At 39.2% G+C, this 17,660-nt stretch overlaps 1 protein-coding gene across 4 annotated transcripts in view; it reads right to left on the bottom strand.

Moving 5' to 3' along the window:
* Positions 1-1,125: 1,125 nt before the first annotated feature.
* DCLK2 (doublecortin like kinase 2) overlaps positions 1,126-17,660 on the bottom strand; it is a 197,323-nt gene continuing 180,788 nt past the window's right edge. For 2 of the 4 annotated variants that reach the window (XM_069744050.1, XM_069744051.1), the window contains one exon: positions 1,126-5,606. In XM_069744050.1, coding sequence (XP_069600151.1) covers positions 5,463-5,606 — 144 coding nt within the window. In that variant the 3' untranslated portion in view covers positions 1,126-5,462. Of the gene's footprint in view, positions 5,607-11,195; positions 11,286-17,660 lie in introns of all 4 variants that reach the window. The other 2 variants (XR_011316970.1, XR_011316971.1) reach the window with 2 other exon arrangements.

Below are 17,660 nucleotides of genomic sequence, written 5' to 3'. Positions count from 1 at the left end.
ATTATAAGATCTTTCTTTTTCTTGTTGTCATTTGGTGTAACAGGCAGATATACACTTCGTGTTGTTAGCATTCTGTTATCACCTTGTGCTTCCCTTGTACAAATTAACCTCCCGAATGGTCTGCCATTCACTCCAGAATTAAGCTTCACATTATTATTCAGATTTTTTGGTCATCACTTGATGGGTATTTGAATTCTCATACAATAATCTTTTTTGCTTTGTTCAGTGTGGAATTTTTTCAAATGTTAAAGATATGTACGCATGACGCATGCGGATGTATGCGGATCATACGCTGTGCACAGAAACGCTAATGTGAACTCGGCCTTAGGAACCTTGAGTTCTGCAGAAATTCTTTTGTAACCTTGGCCAGATCTGTGTCTTGCCACAATTCTGTCTCTGAGCTCCTTGGCCAGTTTCTTTGACCTCATGATTCTCATTTGGTCTGACATACACTGTGAGGTCTTATATAGACAGGTGTTTGCCTTTCCAAATCAAGTCCTATCAGTTTAATTAAACACAGCTGGACTCCAATGAAGGAGTAGAATCATCTCAAGGAGGTTAACAAGGAAATGGACAGCATGTGACTTAAATGAGTGTCTGAGCAAAGGGTCTGAATACTTATGATCATGTGATACTTCAGTTTTTCTTTTTTAATATGCAAAATTGCTTCATTTGTTTTTTTTCAGTCATGATAGGGTGCAGAGTGTACATTAATGAGGAAAAAAAGGAACTTTTTTGAATTTACCAAATGGCTGCAATGAAACAAAGAGTGAACAATTTAAAGGGGTCTGAATACTTTCCGTACCCACTGTACATTTATCTGTGGCTTTGCCGCCATAAAAGGAGGTGGGCCCAGAAACATTTCTTGCACAGGGGCCCCAAGCTGTCAGTTTCCGCCCCTGATTTTAACCCAGACATTATGCTGTCCTCAGATTACATAGCTAAACCCTGCTAACAGATTCCCTTTAAGTTTAGAAATCCATATGTTAAATCTGTATCATATACACAATGTGTGATAAGAGAGCTAAATTATACTGCACTGATTGTTAACAATACAGCAATGGACATTAATGACAACGATTAATCATTATCAATGCAAAATAATAAAGGAATACAAGCATGAAATTCCATGAAGAGGATGTTTATTGAAAATATTTGACATGTCTAGTACAAAATGAAAGCCATATACTGAGAGGTTCTAAAACAGGACGTCTGGAAATATGAGTAGCAAATACATGAATAGATAATAATACCTTGTGAAAATGTACCCGTGCACCTGAAAAGTGCAACAATGCCTAAAAGAAACACTCTTATGACTAAACTATAACATTCATATGGAGAACCTTCAGACTATTACTGCTCTTTTCTCTGTCCTTATAAATTGTTACAATCTGGCTGTCCTTAGAAGAGGCATGACTTATCTTATGGGGCTATTGTTCCCGGTAGGTTTATTGATGCTTAAATAATTGGTAGATACATTTTCATTTAAATAGCTCCACTATCTTATTTTCTTATTAATCAGCAGAATGAGTCTTGTAAAGTGCAGTTCACATTTTTATATATATTGGAGACACTTTAAGCAGTTATATCTTTTTCAGAATATGGCATAATATATATAAATGAAAATCAAATTTGTTGTGCCATTTCTAGGAAACCTAGTTCAAAATCTAGCAGGAATTGAAAGAGTCAAGCGGGTGGTTCCCCTTTGATTTCTTCCCGCAACACTTGACAGATTTTTCTCTTTACAAAAGAGGCAGAGTCTTGTTAAAGGGACACTGTCACCTGAATTTGGAGGGAACAATCTTCAGCCATGGAGGCAGGGTTTTGGGGTTTTTGATTCACCCTTTCCTTACCCGCTGGCTGGAATATTGGATTGAAGTTCATTCTCTGTCCTCCATAGTACACGCCTGAGCAAGGCAAGATTGCCTTGTGCAGGCATGTACTACAGAGGACAGAGAATGAACTTCAATCCAATTTTGCAGCCAGCATGCAGCCAGCGGGTAAGGAAAGGGTGAATCAAAAAACCAAAAAACCCCGCCTCCATGGCTGAAGATTGTTCCCTCCAAATTCAGGTGACAGTGTCCCTTTAAATCACATGACCTGTCATTCAAGCTGGAACCACCCCCTTGACTCTTCTCCTTGTTCTTGGTTGATTTTTAAACTATTTTTTTGTGTAATGTTGCAATGTTTCAGAGAAAATGACAGTTGTCTGTAACATAGGAGCTTGTTTGTTTTGCATGCTGCCTGTGGATAGGGCATGAATCTTCTGACAGTTTCGCTAAGTTCTGGAAAAGACAAAAGAAGAATACTGGCGTACATGGAGCATCACCAATACAGATCAGTAGAGGGATAGCAGAAGTGTTAACCGATGATGGTGTGCTGGGTACATGACAAACCAGAAATCTGATCAATCATATATCAAGCTGCTGAATCCCGGGGTCTCACAAAGATCCGGACAGTGAATGTAATGGCATTATAGAACACGCCAACGTACAAACGACCATTGTGATTGGTGCTGCTTCCTCAAATGCACAAAATGCATACAGCGAAGTGCTAAAGGACTTATTTTTAGTTGTAATGCATTTTGGAGCCAGACCTACTCCTTCATCGGGATAGAATGTGCAAATCAAGAAAACAATGTATATAGAAACAAAACACTATACGTTTTACATCCTGGGGCATTTTGATCTTATTGATGGAGTTGGTCAAACTCCGAAACGTGTTTCAACTTTAAAATGAGATATTCTTCACTTTATTGCTTCACTGTATATGCATTTTATACATTTGGAAAGCAGCGCCAATCAAGATGGTGGTTTACTTCCTTTGCAGGTTCTCCTTAAAACTAGTGATGTGTCCAATCTCATCACTGATAGAACTGCATGTTCACTGCAAGATCAACAGGGTCAATTGTTCTTTTGGGGACACAATGATCATTCTATTGTTCCCCCCACTCATTTCCTTATTAAACTTGGAACACAGACGTTGTGTTATTACACAAAGAGCCACAGTTTACAACTCATGTCTCATATAATATCCATCTTCTAGATGTCATCTGACTATAAATCATCAGTTTCGACCACATTTCAACTGTCCCTCTAACATATGTTATTTTGTTTGCTTTGAGATTTCTTACCACTATTTTATTCTGTATGTGAAATACAGTCGATAAAAGATATGTCCACACTTACAGGGACAGTTCTGCTAACATAAAAATAATAAATCTACTTTTCACTACACACAGCATGGATATGGTAGGTTAATTTTCATATGAATGTGTATGTACTGTTGACTGTCCATAATGGACACTTTTTTGCATAGTATAGACCTAGTTGTGTCTGTTTAGCTGGTTGCTCACATTTTAGCAATTGTTATCTGGCCTTTCTGTTGAATGCAACCTTATCTGCTCTTGCCATATTATAGAACAGCTTTATTCTATTGCTTACTACTGCTTTAATATAAAGTAAGCTAACCCTTGGTCTTTGATTTTCTGCTAGACAGAAACATAGAATGACAGGCACACCAACGCATACTATGCAAAAAAATATTTCCAGGACTACTTGCCTCGAAAGATTACTAAATTTGGCCAACAGTCTGGGAATACATAGATGAGGAGGGGCTTTAGCAATAGTTAAACTATTTCCAGGTGTGGTCATATTGGGCAGTGGGGCCCAATATTTGTTTTCCCCTTTGGGCCATTTTTGAATCACCTTGCTTGTTAACATTGTAGAGAAGAGTCCTACAAAGGTTGCTGCTTCTCACTGAGGTCATGATCAAACTGAGTTTTTTGAGGAGTTCAATAATGGACATTTTTTTCAAGTATAAACCAGTTCAGGAAATGTTCCTTTTTTGGGAGGCTATATTTTCCTGAAAAATTTTATTACAGATTTTGAAGTGTTCTTTTGTACCATTTAGTTTTCCTTGTTTTTTTTGCAATTTTTTTCTTCATGTTTCAAATTTGGAGGAGATTCCAGGAGGAATCCACCTTAAGTAACATGCACGTCTTATTTTCCACTGAGTGTTTTTCAAAACGTGAAGAGGACAAAAAAGGGGATTAACAATTAAATGAATAGGAAGTGTCTTTTAAATGGTTTTAAGATATTTTTTTAAGGAGATCGGCTACAAAAAAAACCCTCAGTTGTAACAAAGCCGAAAAAAGAAGAATGGACCAAGACAAAGCACCTTCTCTCAAATAGCCCAACAACTGCCACATTATCTCCCTCTATGATAAGTTTTCCTTTGCCAATAATGTATTTATATGATACTTCCATTACATTGTACAATATTACAATTAAAAAATGACTTTTTTCCTGAAACCCAGCATACGTGCTCACAAATATCACAAGCGCCCAACCTTTCCATGTCATTGTAGCATGAGTGGACATGAACCATGATTGTCTTCACCGCCTTAGAGACTGGTGGATTTCTTTATAATGTGTAATAACAGAAGACCCTTGTATATATAGTAGCATAACTAGTACAAACCATGCATTGCAGCGTGTTCTAACCAGGTATGGACTTTACTAATCTGTGATGCAACTTGTTTTTTTTTTTTTGTAGATTTTGTGAAACAGTGAACACAGATTATGGATGTATTGAAAAAAGAAAGCTTTAATGCTAGAAATATCTATTGAGTATGGCTAACAATGGTAACAATTACCCCTAATTGCACATTCCTGCTTGTAATCTGGATACTGAACAATATTTTCAGAAAATGTTTTTTATTTAGTTGCACTTTTGCTAAAATCAGGTTTTGTACGAAACATGCAGCAAGTTCTACATTCCTTTCTGTAACAGAAAAATTAGCAAGGTTTTTGTTTTTACATAAATAATCGTAAGATCCAACCAAAGTAGTCACACAGCAAATCAATGGAAGAACGTGTCTCCAAATAAATACCCACTTCTCAATATCATATACCCCTTTTACCAGGCAAAGGTCTGGAATACTGCAGAATGGTAAGACTTAGCCCATTACATTGTAGCACTTTAACGATCCACAGTATGAATTTATGATGTCTTAAAAAACTAAAACTATAGAGAAAATGAATCCTTTCAAACCCTCTCCCCCCAAAAAATACTATTATCGTCAGTGCTGAAATTAGGAACTGCTGTAGAGAAAATCTTAGTAGTGTTAACAAATCAGTAGCCATTTGACCAGCACTTCCACTTCAGAAACTACGGTAACTAATACAGAAATGTATGGAAAAGTAGCTATTCCTTTCAGACACTTCTCAACTAATGCATCCTTCCAGAGAGGGATTGTTCAAGTCCGACTCTAACTCTAGTGTGGTCCCTTATTGACTTTAATGAAAACTGGTAGAAGCCAGTATATGTGTCGCGGAAATAAAAAAGTAAACATGACGTAATAAGAACAGCTATCGGCCACCGAGGATGGCTATCGGGTAACTTTATGGTTAGTGAATGCATTGCTCAGTAGACAGTAATCTGCTCCAGGCTTGAATCCATCACATCAATTTCGCAGACCCCAAATCCAGGTGAAGGTCATCAGCCAGTCCTGTTCCCGTGCTGGTTTTCTCCCGGTCAGTGGTACCATTGTCATCACAGCGTTTACAGTAAGCAATCTGCCCTTGTTTATCAAGAGCTGTGTTCTGTAGAAAGAAATGGTTAACGTATATAAGAAAAAAATACATGAAACAATGATAAAGTAATGCGAGATACTGATTAGAAGCATGCACAGAAAAGGAGAAATAATAATGACCAGGATTATGTGATCTTCCATCAAGATCACTCACATGGTTGGTAACCTCTGAACATAGCCTTAGATCTGATCACCTTATGTAGTTCTATAGCTTTGAAAATAATAGCTTCTATTTGATGCAAATCCCATTAATTAGACCACTTCCCAAAGTATTTTATTTGGTTTTACTGTCAGAAATTCAAACTGTGAGTCATTTTCTAGGACAGTTTAGATAGTTTGATACTTTGTCATTTTATATATTGGTATGTCACTAACAGTACACACAACAAAACATGCTAGTACACTTTGTGCATGGAAAACAACATGACATTGAACTATATCAATGGAAGACACATAGAGCAGGTTATACTGACTGACAAAGCTGCTGCACACCTCCATGCAACACAGGATTTAAAGGATGCCTGTCAGCACAAAATGACTGTTCAAACCAAGCACAGGAACTCGGTGCACTCTTAGAATTGCAAACAGTTGAGCGCACCATCCCACCTACCTGATTTTAATCTCCACCCTTTCCTCCTGTAAAGACAGAGCTGTCAATCAAGGAAAAGAAGAGCAGAGATAGATGGAAAATAAGTAAGTCGGAAGGTACACTGGACTGTCTGGCCTTGCCAATGGTGCACTGAGCACCTGTGCTTGGTCTGAACAGTCATTTTTGCTGAAACACTTCAGCTAAAGCAATTTCCAGCTTCAGTGAATAAGTCTTACTCCTTGTAAATTGAAAAAATATTCACATATTCTAATATTTGTGTATCGATTCAAGAACAATTTTCAAGAACTGCCGTCTACCAGTAAAAGTAATGTTTCAAGTTGTACTTCCAGGGAATATCTAGGATGTACACACTTGGACAAGTTTAGTTACCTTAAAGGGGTTCTCTGGGACTAGAAAAAACTAAATAACTAAAGGAAATGTCATTATAAATAAATTCCTAAATACTTTTAATTAGCAAATCTCAATTGTTTTGTTTAGAGAGGTAACCACCATTGAACTACAATGGCAGCCGCCTTTTTCACTAAGAGAAACGTTTCCTAGAAAACGTTCCTGTGAGCATGTGCAGTAGAACAGGAGCATGTGACCATGCGCAGTAGGACGGGAGCCTGTGAGCATGTGCAGTAGGATAGCAACCTGTGAGCATGTGTAGTAGGATAGCAACTTGTGAGCATGTGCAGTAGGATAGCAACCTGTGAGCATGTGCAGTAGGATAGCAACCTGTGAGCTTTGCAGTAGGACAGGAGCCAGTGAGCATGTGCTGTAGGATAGCAACCTGTGAGCATGTGCAGGAGGACACAAGCCTGTGAATATGTGCAGTAGGACATGAGCCTGTTAGCATGTGCAGTAGGACAGGATCCTGTGAGCATGTGCCGTAAGATAGGAGTATGTGAGCATGTGCCGTAGGATAGGAGCTTGTGAGCATGTGCAGTAGGACAGGAGCCTATGAGCATGTGCAGTAGGATAGGAGCCTGTGAGCATGTACGAAAACAATTGTAATTTGCTAATTAAATATATTTAGGAATTTATTTACAATGACATTTCCTACAGTTACGTATTTGTTTTATTCCTGGACAACCCCTTTAACAGTATTGTGATCACAGATCTCTCTGGTGATGAGCTGTGTACATGGGTGATCATATGGCTAGGATACATATTTTTTTTCCTCTCCTTGAAGTAAACAAAGAATGTTTCCATTCATTGCATGATCAGAAATCTAGAGAACTGTGATGAATTGATGCACAAAACATAATATAAAGGCCTAAGGATGTAGTTTATTTGCTGCAACCAGAAAATGCCTTTAAACACAAACAATGTTTCCAGTCTCCAGTAAATAATGGCTACTTATGTATGTGCCATGCAGAGGGTAATAATAGCAGGAGAGCCAACAAGCCCCTCTTCTTATAAACTTGACCTGTATGGTATATAGCCTGCAATAACTGTTCTGGCCACATGGTGGAAAGCCATGCCCACTGCAATGCATAGGACCCTGGGCCTAAAGTCGCACTCATTAGTACTAGCTACAGAGGAATGCTTAACATGCCATATTAATGACTAGTAACACAATCTCACAGTTTATATAGACAGGCATTATTACATCTCCTTCTCTCTAGTGAACAGGGTATTATGTTATGCATTTATGCAGCAGGTAAAGCATTGCAGATGCAGTTAGTACATACCATTGTCCTGGAACTAAGCAGAGGGGAAGCAAGGCAGGCATTTGGAAACAGGAGGGATGGAGGAAAGAAGCAAGGGATAGAAACTAGACTTACTAAAAGCAAAGTCAACAACACTGAAAACAATAGAAACAACAATGTATGTACATGTATATACAGTAATAAGGCTGCACCATCTTATCCCTCAAGAAATGATATACGTGTCTGTACATAAAATTTATATTTTACAGGTAATATAATACAATAGTAAATAATGACCAGTTCAATGCTGGTGTTTAAGAACAAAAAAAATAATAATGAATTAAGACTCCTCTTCTGTAAGCAACAATAATTAATGACTGACAATAAAAACTGTAGTATACTAAGAAAGAGAAGAAGAAGTGTCCTAAAGGGAATGTGTAATCAGAAAAAGACCTTATGTATACATACACGCTGCTCAACATTGAAATTGGAACACCGAGAAGGGGAAGTTGAAGCATAATGGAAATGACTGGTTCTATAGACATGTTAATAAAATACAAATGATAAAAAAATGCTAATGGGTATCATGTCGCCTGGTGTTGTCATGTGGAAAAATGGCTCCTGGGACACCTTGGAGAGATGGCCGCACCACTGGTTTCACCACCAAATCAATGTAATGCCGAGTGCATCTTAAATGAACACTAGAGGGGTCCAGCTACTGTAAATTATGCCACCGTACACCATAATCCTGGGAGCAAGACTGGTATAACATTCCCTTGTGAGGCTTCTTTATGTCGTTGTCAATGTAGTCATCAGACCAATCTCCGGCCATCATTGCTAGACCTCCAATCCGAGCCCCAGTGATGGTTTGCACTCCAGTATGATGACCTTTGAGAGTGGTGGTGTGAAGTTAATGGAACACCAGCAGCTGAAAGTCTGATTTATAGCCTAATGTGATACAAATGCTTTCAGATTTGTGGAGACACTGGAGCTTTAGTCATGGTATGTGATGCCTAATTTCAACAGCAGCATAAAATGGATAACTACACACCATTCTTCTAATCTGACGATCCGTCCATGCAAAGGTTCGCCTCTTGATGCTTGTGCACCTCTTGATGTCATTCTAGTTCATCATTCTTCCAACCACTGGTACACAATGTTGAATAATGCTGAAATCTTGGCCTACATGTGTTGCGATCTTCCTTGTGTAATAAACCAATGTCCCTCAGTTCAAGGATTTTGACCCTCTTAGTTTGTGACAAGTGGGGACAACTGGCACTGCGACGAACAGGAGGCATCACACAATCATCCCCACAAGACTTCATCCAGTTTTTAAGGTTTCATGTGGCTTAAAAAATAGCTTTTAATCGGGGTTTTGTGCACCTTCCCCAGATTAGGTGGAGTTATGAGCTTGAAAACGTGATCATCAGATCTTAGTGACCCCTGCTACCTCCTCAATTTTCATAGCCTAATAGTTTGTTCCTTTTGGTTATGCAATTTCAATTTTGAGGTGTGTTTATACAGTATATATCAAGAAATCTTGCAATTTTCACACAGGCCACTAAGCCTAATACTATACTCATACTTCATATTTTGTACAAATGACTTTTCAGCACTCTCATAGTCATCACAGGCTCGAATGCTTTGAGAGGTAAAACCCCTATAGGCCATAGGTAATCCACCATTAAAAAAGGCGATTATTACAGCTCACTTTACCTATACAATGACCCTTAAATGACCCCCAGATTAAAGAGAGACCAAAATAATTCTATAATTCTTGGCTGCTTTTAAAGTACAGGTAGTCTACTTTTAGACTTAGTGGCAGGTTTTACAAATTGCAAAATTTCAGAAATTTTGCCTTTACATATGTAAAATATAATTTTTTTTAATACAGTTAATATAAAAACCTTAAACAATTGGTCACTTTCTGATTACACAGTCCCTTTACCCGTTCGTTTTCTCATTTGAGATAAAAGTACTTTATGTAATCTTTTACCATGGAGAACTGATAGACATTTCTCTTCTCTGATATGAGTTAAATTGTATTTTATTTGTTGTTTGGTTCAGTCTTTCAAAAGAATTCACTTTATCACTTTTTTAAAGGGAACCTGTCACCAGGGTTGGCAGATGCGAGTTACGGCCACCACCTTTCAATCTACAGCATTCTATAATGTTGTAGATATGTTCCCTAATCGACCTGCAAGAGAAGAAAAATAACTTTTATTATACTCATCTGGAGGCGGTCCGGTCTGATGGGTGTCGCAGGTCCTGGTCTGGCGCCTCCCTTCTTCTTGCGATGCCACCCTCCTGCTTGCTTCATGAGGATGATGCGTGTCCCTGCAGCATCCACATGGGCTCCCCGGCATCATGCTCCTGCGCAGGCACTTATCTGCCCTGTTGAGGGCAGAGCAAAGTACTGCAGTGCGCAGGTGCCGGGAAAGGTGAGAGAGGCCCAGCGCCTGCGCACTGCAGGACTTCATATTCTGCCCTCAACAGGGAAGATAAGTGCACCTTGCGGGGAGCGCAATGTCGGGGAGTATGTGAAGCAAGCTGGATGAAGTCATCGTTAGAAGATGGGAGATGCAGGACCTGTGATACCCATCGGACCGGTCCGCCTCCCGCAGGTGAGTATAATAAAAGTTCTTTTTCTTCTCTTCCAGGTCGGATCATGGGCTTATCTACAACATTATAGAATGCTGTAGATAAGCCCTGAAAGGCGGTGGCTGTAACTAGTTTCAGCCAAACCTGGTGACAGGTTCCCTTTAAGCCATGGTTCATTTTTACCCTAATTTTTCAATAGTGAAATGAGCCATATTTTAATAAAATGTAAAAAACATTTAACTGGTGGTCTGCAGTCAGAGAATTAAGACTCCTTTTTCTGTTCAACCCTATGCACTTAACACAGATGATTTTATAAAGAGCTACTAAACTTTTTTTAAGTTAGTTATTAATCAGCCTTTGAAAGCTTATATTACAAATATTAATAAGTGATCACTAATTACAAAAAAGTGAAATTAATTTTATATATATTTTGGAAAAAAATAATCTAATAATGAATGAATACTGGTTATGTCCTAACTTCCTTGACTATCACAGCTGAGCATTAAAGAATAAGAGAGAACATACAAGAGATAATATAACGATTATCTGTTCAGTATTCATAAATTCAATGCAATTGAAGAATTGTTAGGTGGTTAGCAGAAATCCTTTACGGAAACATTTGTAAAGACTGCAGTGCTGGAAGACAATTTAAACTTTCCCCAGCAAGAATTGAAGAGCAGTGTGAAACAATAAGCCGAGATAAGGGGCAGGCAGAGTATTTCTTATAAGATTGTAATACAATATAGCTGTATACCAAGCCTCTGCTTCCTTCTCATCGTCACTGGCCCAATATTAATGCAAGAAATGGAGGTCAGAAGGTTCCTTGTTACAAGTCAAACTCAAACTGTGAAATAAATGTAGACAATATCATCTCAAAGCTTTTCAGAGCTAATTTTTTTAGTTGTATTTTATTTCTCCTTAAAGGGGCTATCAAGTTTCAAGTAAATTAAATATAATCATTGTATTAGGAGAATCAAGTTTTTAATATACTCATTAATTTGTAACGGTTTTTATTTTTAAGGTTCTTGCTGGCAATGGGGAAAACAAACCTCTAAGCCAGGGGTCTCAAACACGCGGCCCCGGGGCTGCATGCGGCCCCTGAGGCAGGGATCTGCGGCCCACGGTGCACGCTAGAAGAGAGGAGGCGGCACAGAGCTCTGGGAGTTTCGCAGCTGCTCACAATGCATGACACGTCGCCATGGATAATGAAGCCGCGCGTCGCCAAGCAGGAAGACATGCAGCACCTGTGACGGTCGGAAGTCACTCTGCGTATCCATGGTGATGCGTCATGCATTGTGGGCAGCTGCAAAACTCCCAGAGCTCTGTGCCGCCTCCTCTCTTCTAGCATGCACTAGGCTGGTAGGCTGGAGCAAAGCATTGCGGGGGGATGCAGCCTGGCTGGGAGGACAAGGTATGGGCTGTTATATACTACGTGGGCTGTGTTATATACAACATGGGCTGTGTTATATACTACATGGGCTGCTATATACTACGTGGGCTGTGTTATATACTACGTGGGCTGTGTTATATACTACGTGGGCTGTGTTATATACTATGTGGGCTGTTATATACTACGTGGGCTGTGTTATATACTACGTGGGCTGTGTTATATACTATGTGGGCTGTTATATACCATGTGGGCTGTGTTATATACTACGTGGGCTGTGCTATATACTACATGGGCTGTTATATAGAACATGGGCTGTGTTATATACTACATGGGCTGTGTTATATACTACATGGGCTGTGTTATATACTACATGGGCTGTATTATACACTAAGTGGGCTGTGTTATATACTATGTGGGCTTTTATCTACTACGTGGGCTGTGTTATATACTATGTGGGCTGTTATATACTACCTGTACTGTATTAAGTTTGAAAGGAATGCGGCCTGCCAGCTTAAATTTTTTTTATGTGTGCCCCATTTACTCTGCCGAGTTTGAGACCCCTGCTCTAAGCAATCTTCTGTGAGCTAAAACATTAGCAGCATAAATTGCAATCCTCTCTGTTACAGTGTAGTCACTGGAGCTTAGTGCATTTAGCTTAGACATTTGTTTAAAGGGGTTGTGTGATCTGAAAAAATCTTATCTCTAATATTTCACTTTAGTTAAACAAGCATTTTCTTAAATTTTCATTTATTAAACAAAATGAAGACATTGCTTCTGGTCAGGTCACGTCCTGTTCTCAGACGCCATACCCTTTGGATACAATTCCACTCAATATATAGTATCCATCATGGCTTGTGCAGGGTTAAACGGAATGTCAGAGCCAATATCATACTTAAGCCTCACTCAAACATCTTTGTTTCACACATGCGTTTTTTTTCATGGATACAACACATATTCATTATAATACATGTCCATGTTTTTTGACGGATCATGGGACCATGCAAAATTCATGGAGACATGTCTGTTTTTTTATGGTATCATAGATGAAAAGAGCCAACATAAGTCTATGGGTCTGTGAAAAACAGGTACAGTACATGGATGGCATCAGTGTACAGTCTGTGTACTGTATGTATTCAATATTGCAAAGGTTAGGAGAAGCTTTATCATTTATTTATCCATCTATAAAAAACACTGACACAATAATAGTAAAAACAGACACCCGGACCAAGCACTGATGACACAAACACGGATGGTAAAAACAGACACACAGACCAAACACTGATGACACACTGGTGGTAAAAACAGACACACGGACCAAACACTGATGACACACTGATGGTAAAAATGGACACACAGACGGAACAAAAATAACACTCTGATGGTAAAAAAAGACACACGGACCAAACGCTGATTGTAAAAACAGACACACGGCCCAAACACTGATGACACACTGATGGTAAAAATGGACACATGGACGGAACACTAATGACACTCTGATGGTAAAAAAAGACACACGGACCAAACGCTGATTGTAAAAACAGAAACACGGCCCAAACACTGATGACACACTGATGGTAAAAATGGACACATGGACGGAACACTAATGACACTCTGATGGTAAAAAAAGACACACGGACCAAACGCTGATTGTAAAAACAGACACACGGACCAAACACTGATGACACACTGATGGTAAAAACAGACACAGGGACCAAACGCTGATTGTAAAAACAGACACACAGACCAAACCCTGATGACACACTGATGGTAAAAATGGACACACGGACAAAACACTAATGACACACTGATGGTAAAAACAGAAACACGGACAAAACCCTGATGATACCAGTACCATTTTTTTAACGTATGTGTTTAAACACAATTGCGTGAATGAGGCCTTGATGGGCTTTCCCTAATGAACAATGTACATTTTAATTATTAGATCTTGCAATAATGATAACTTTCACAATTGGATGTGTTAACAAAAAATGTTCCTGTGCTGAGATAATCTTGTATGATCGTACAGGGACATAGTCTGATCAAACCACATCATCTATCCATGGGAGGAAGCAAAAAAGAAAGGATATAGACAGGACAGCACGGGATCACAGCTGATTCTTTTTGTGAGGTAAAACATTTCCCTGCCTGCTTTTAAGCAATGTTTTACCTCACAGAAAAAATCAGCTGTCTTCCCCTTCTTCCTCCCCTGCCCAGGAGCTGAGGCATAATCAGACCATGTTCCTGTACGGTCAGACACAGCCATTACACAGTACACAGAAGGGGCACATTTATAAGATTATCTCAGCACAGGTAGTTTTTGTAATCACATCCAATTGTGCAATATTATTGTTCAAAGATCTATTGATTAAAATGTTGATTAAAATTAATTTTGCTAATGGGAAAACTCCTTTAAGGACCAGTCTGAATTACGGGCTGTACTGAATATTCACAGATGAATTATTCTGCTGCTTTGGGGTATATTCAGTAGGACTCTAACATAGAGCAGACTTAGGGTACCGTCACACAGTGGCATTTTGATCGCTACGACGGCACAATTCGTGATGTTCCAGTGATATACTTACGATCTCACTGTGTCTGACACGCTCCTGCGATCAGGGACCCCGCTGAGAATCGTACGTCGTAGCAGATCGTTTGAAACTTTCTTTCGTCGTCAAGTGTCCCGCTGTGGCGGCATGATCGCATCGTGTAACAAAGGTGTGCACGATATTGTATACGATGTGTGCATAGTAACCAACGGCTTCTACATCGCAAATACGTCGTGAAGTTATCGCTCCAGCGTCGTGCATTGCAAAGTGTGACAGCAGTCTACGACGCTGGAGCGATATTGGAGCGATGCTGGAGCGTCACGGATCGTGCCGTCGTAGCGACCAAAGTGCCACTGTGAGACGGCACCTTTAAGCAGGATGTGATCTAACGAGAAGAGAGATCTATAAAAGGGTACTTTTGTTTTAATAAATGTAAATTAGGGGAAATGCTTCTTTGGCCAAAATCAGAATTCGGGGATTTAATTTTGAAACAACATTTCCATTTCTCAGCTGATAGGTCTGCACAGGTCATAAGCCTGATTTAGGTGAAAAATTAGAAAGGTTAAGAAATCGATAATTACACCAAATCTGTGCAAACCTTTGTCTTTCTAACTAATCAAGAAAACAGGTGACATGAAGTAGATGTGGTCAAGCATGTAGACCCGTTTACGACAAGAGTAAAATAGTATTGCAAAAGTTCAGCGGCATATACTATAGAAGACAATCAGACAGTCAAACAATTGCTCCAAATCTTTTCATTTAACTTTCAAACATTTTCACCATTTATCCTCAAATTTATTGGTGCAATATACACCATTAATTCATGTTGGCCAATGTTTTCATTCACTGACAGCAAACAAATTTTGTTAATAGATAATTGAAATGCACAGAATATAGAATTGTGGCAGAACTTTACATTGTACAAAGATTACGTTATGTTATCGCATTAAATCTAAAAAAACACACTGAAAACTAAACCCACCAAGCTGAAATCCACAAACTCCCACAATGGTTTTTGCAGGACTAAACAGAAAAACAAGTGTGGCCTCTATCAAATTTAAGTGTCGCACTTATGTTGGTTTCACACACAGAATTTTTGTGGAAAAGCACCACTTTTTCTGTGAATGAGGTAGCTCTTTTTTGGTCTCTGTACCTTCTAGTCACTAGGAAGAACCCATCATAAAAATATTAAATAAATAATGTAATATTAGGGATGATTTTTGTTATCATAATAAGTGGAAACCATACAGTTATTGAGCATGTTGTAACTAGAATCTTACAGGGAAATGTAGTGTTCTTTTTGATGTTAATACATGCCATATGTGGGATGTGAACTCTCACGCTCATACTTTATTTCTTCTGCTATAGCTTATCATACCTTTTAAAACATTTTTACAGTTTTTGTAACTAGGAAATGTACATGGATTATGTTTCTCTAATAGTTTCCTTTAATTTGGTAATATTAGCAATATTTTGTCATTTTCCATGAGCTATTACATGTGAGCATTTATTACAAACTGTGAAAGAAACGTGCTGGAAATGTTTGGCCATTTTTCATGTAAAATCTAAAATATCAGTTTGCAGCTTCAAAAAGTTGGAGGGTATTTGTCATTGGAAACCATAAATTGAAGCTTGAAGGAGATAATTTGCATATTTCTGGTGCATTCCGGGAAGAGTAAAGAGTCGCCACAAGTCAGAAGATTTTTGGGTGTAGCTGGATCGAGCTGCTTGAAGGGAATCGTCAAACCAGGAAATGAAGCTCGAGGAAGATAATTTGCATATTCCTGGTGCGAAAATCTTTACGGCGATGCAACAGAAATTCATTTTGTTCAACATGGAGAAGGAGATTACCAGCATGTTGTGCTGCAATGTGAGCTACAGGTTTACAAATTGGCCAGAGAAAAAGACAACCTTTACTTGCCAGAAATGCAAGCTTGTGACTCTGTAAGAGGAAAAGGAGCAAAGTCTTCAGGAGAGAATAGCTACACTGAAGCTCATCAAAGATGATGAGGATTTCCTTGACAGAGCAGAAGAATATCTTCAGAATGTTGCAACAGAAGAACTTTTCAGTGTTCCTGTAGAAGCTAATGACAGAGTAGAAATAACTATTCAGAATGTTTGGAGAAAAGCATGTGACAAAGATACAGGAGGATGAGGAAACAGTCCACACCCATACAGCTACCAAGCTCTCATACAGGACAACTATGAAGTTGTACATCAAAAAAGTGCTTTGTATATAAATAACACTCCAGTAAGTAATCAAAAGCCTCTTGAGGGGAAAAAGAAGCACTTTGGTGAAGAAGAAAGGGAGAGTGGTGGTCATGGGGGATTCCCTACTGAGAAAAACAGAAGCCGCTATTTACCGACTGGATATTACCTCACAAGTAATGTGCTGTCTTCCAAGTGCCCAAAATCAAAGATGTATCTGATAGGATATCAAGACTTTTCAGTGCTACAGACAACTACCATTCCCACTAATACATGGTGACAAAGTCACTGGAAAAGTACTAGAGGGGAGATATGTAGCACTGAGGTTGTTAGCTTCAGTAATATAAACCTAGGAAAAATCATCCAGCACACTAAGTGATGAGAGGGGTTTAATCAGCCATGTTTTGTGCTATGATGATCGAACAGCTGTAGAGTATGAGGAGTCCAGAGGATAAATTCCCAGCCTTCTAAAGCATTTGAGTGTTAAGAAAAGCTGGACGTATGTGGATTGCAGGTCTCCTGGATTGAATGTCCTTTCCTAAAGGACATGGAATCTGGAATCTAAGCCAGTTGGGCAAACCAGCACTATTGTTTGGACTTGTTAATTTATTTTTTACCTTCTGTCGGGCAAAGGCTGTATTTACGTTTTCTGGCAACGTGGTTTATGAGGATTGCAATAAACCAGGCGGACTTTAAATATAAACGGTTCCTGTGTCTACCTGTTTAAAGGGACACGGTCACCTGAATTTGGAGGGAACAATCTTCAGCCATGGAGGCGGGGTTTTGGGGTTTTTGATTCACCCTTTCCTTACCCGCTGGCTGCATGCTGGCTGCAGTATTGGATTGAAGTTCATTCTCTGTCCTCCATAGTACACGCCTGCGCAAGGCAAGATTGCCTTGTGCAGGCATGTACTACGGAGGACAGAGAATGAACTTCAATCCAATATTGCAGCCAGCATGCAGCCAGCGGGTGAGGAAAGGGTGAATCAAAAACCCCAAAACCCCGCCTCCATGGCTGAAGATTGTTCCCTCCAAATTCAGGTGACAGTGTCACTTTAAGAAGCCGAATGAGTCA

The sequence above is a fragment of the Ranitomeya imitator genome, chromosome 1 (assembly GCF_032444005.1).
Source record: "Ranitomeya imitator isolate aRanImi1 chromosome 1, aRanImi1.pri, whole genome shotgun sequence".
NCBI classification, from domain to species: Eukaryota; Metazoa; Chordata; class Amphibia; order Anura; family Dendrobatidae; genus Ranitomeya; species Ranitomeya imitator.
The sequence above is the reverse complement of the archived record's forward strand: the minus strand, read 5'-3'. Positions and strand labels throughout refer to the sequence as shown.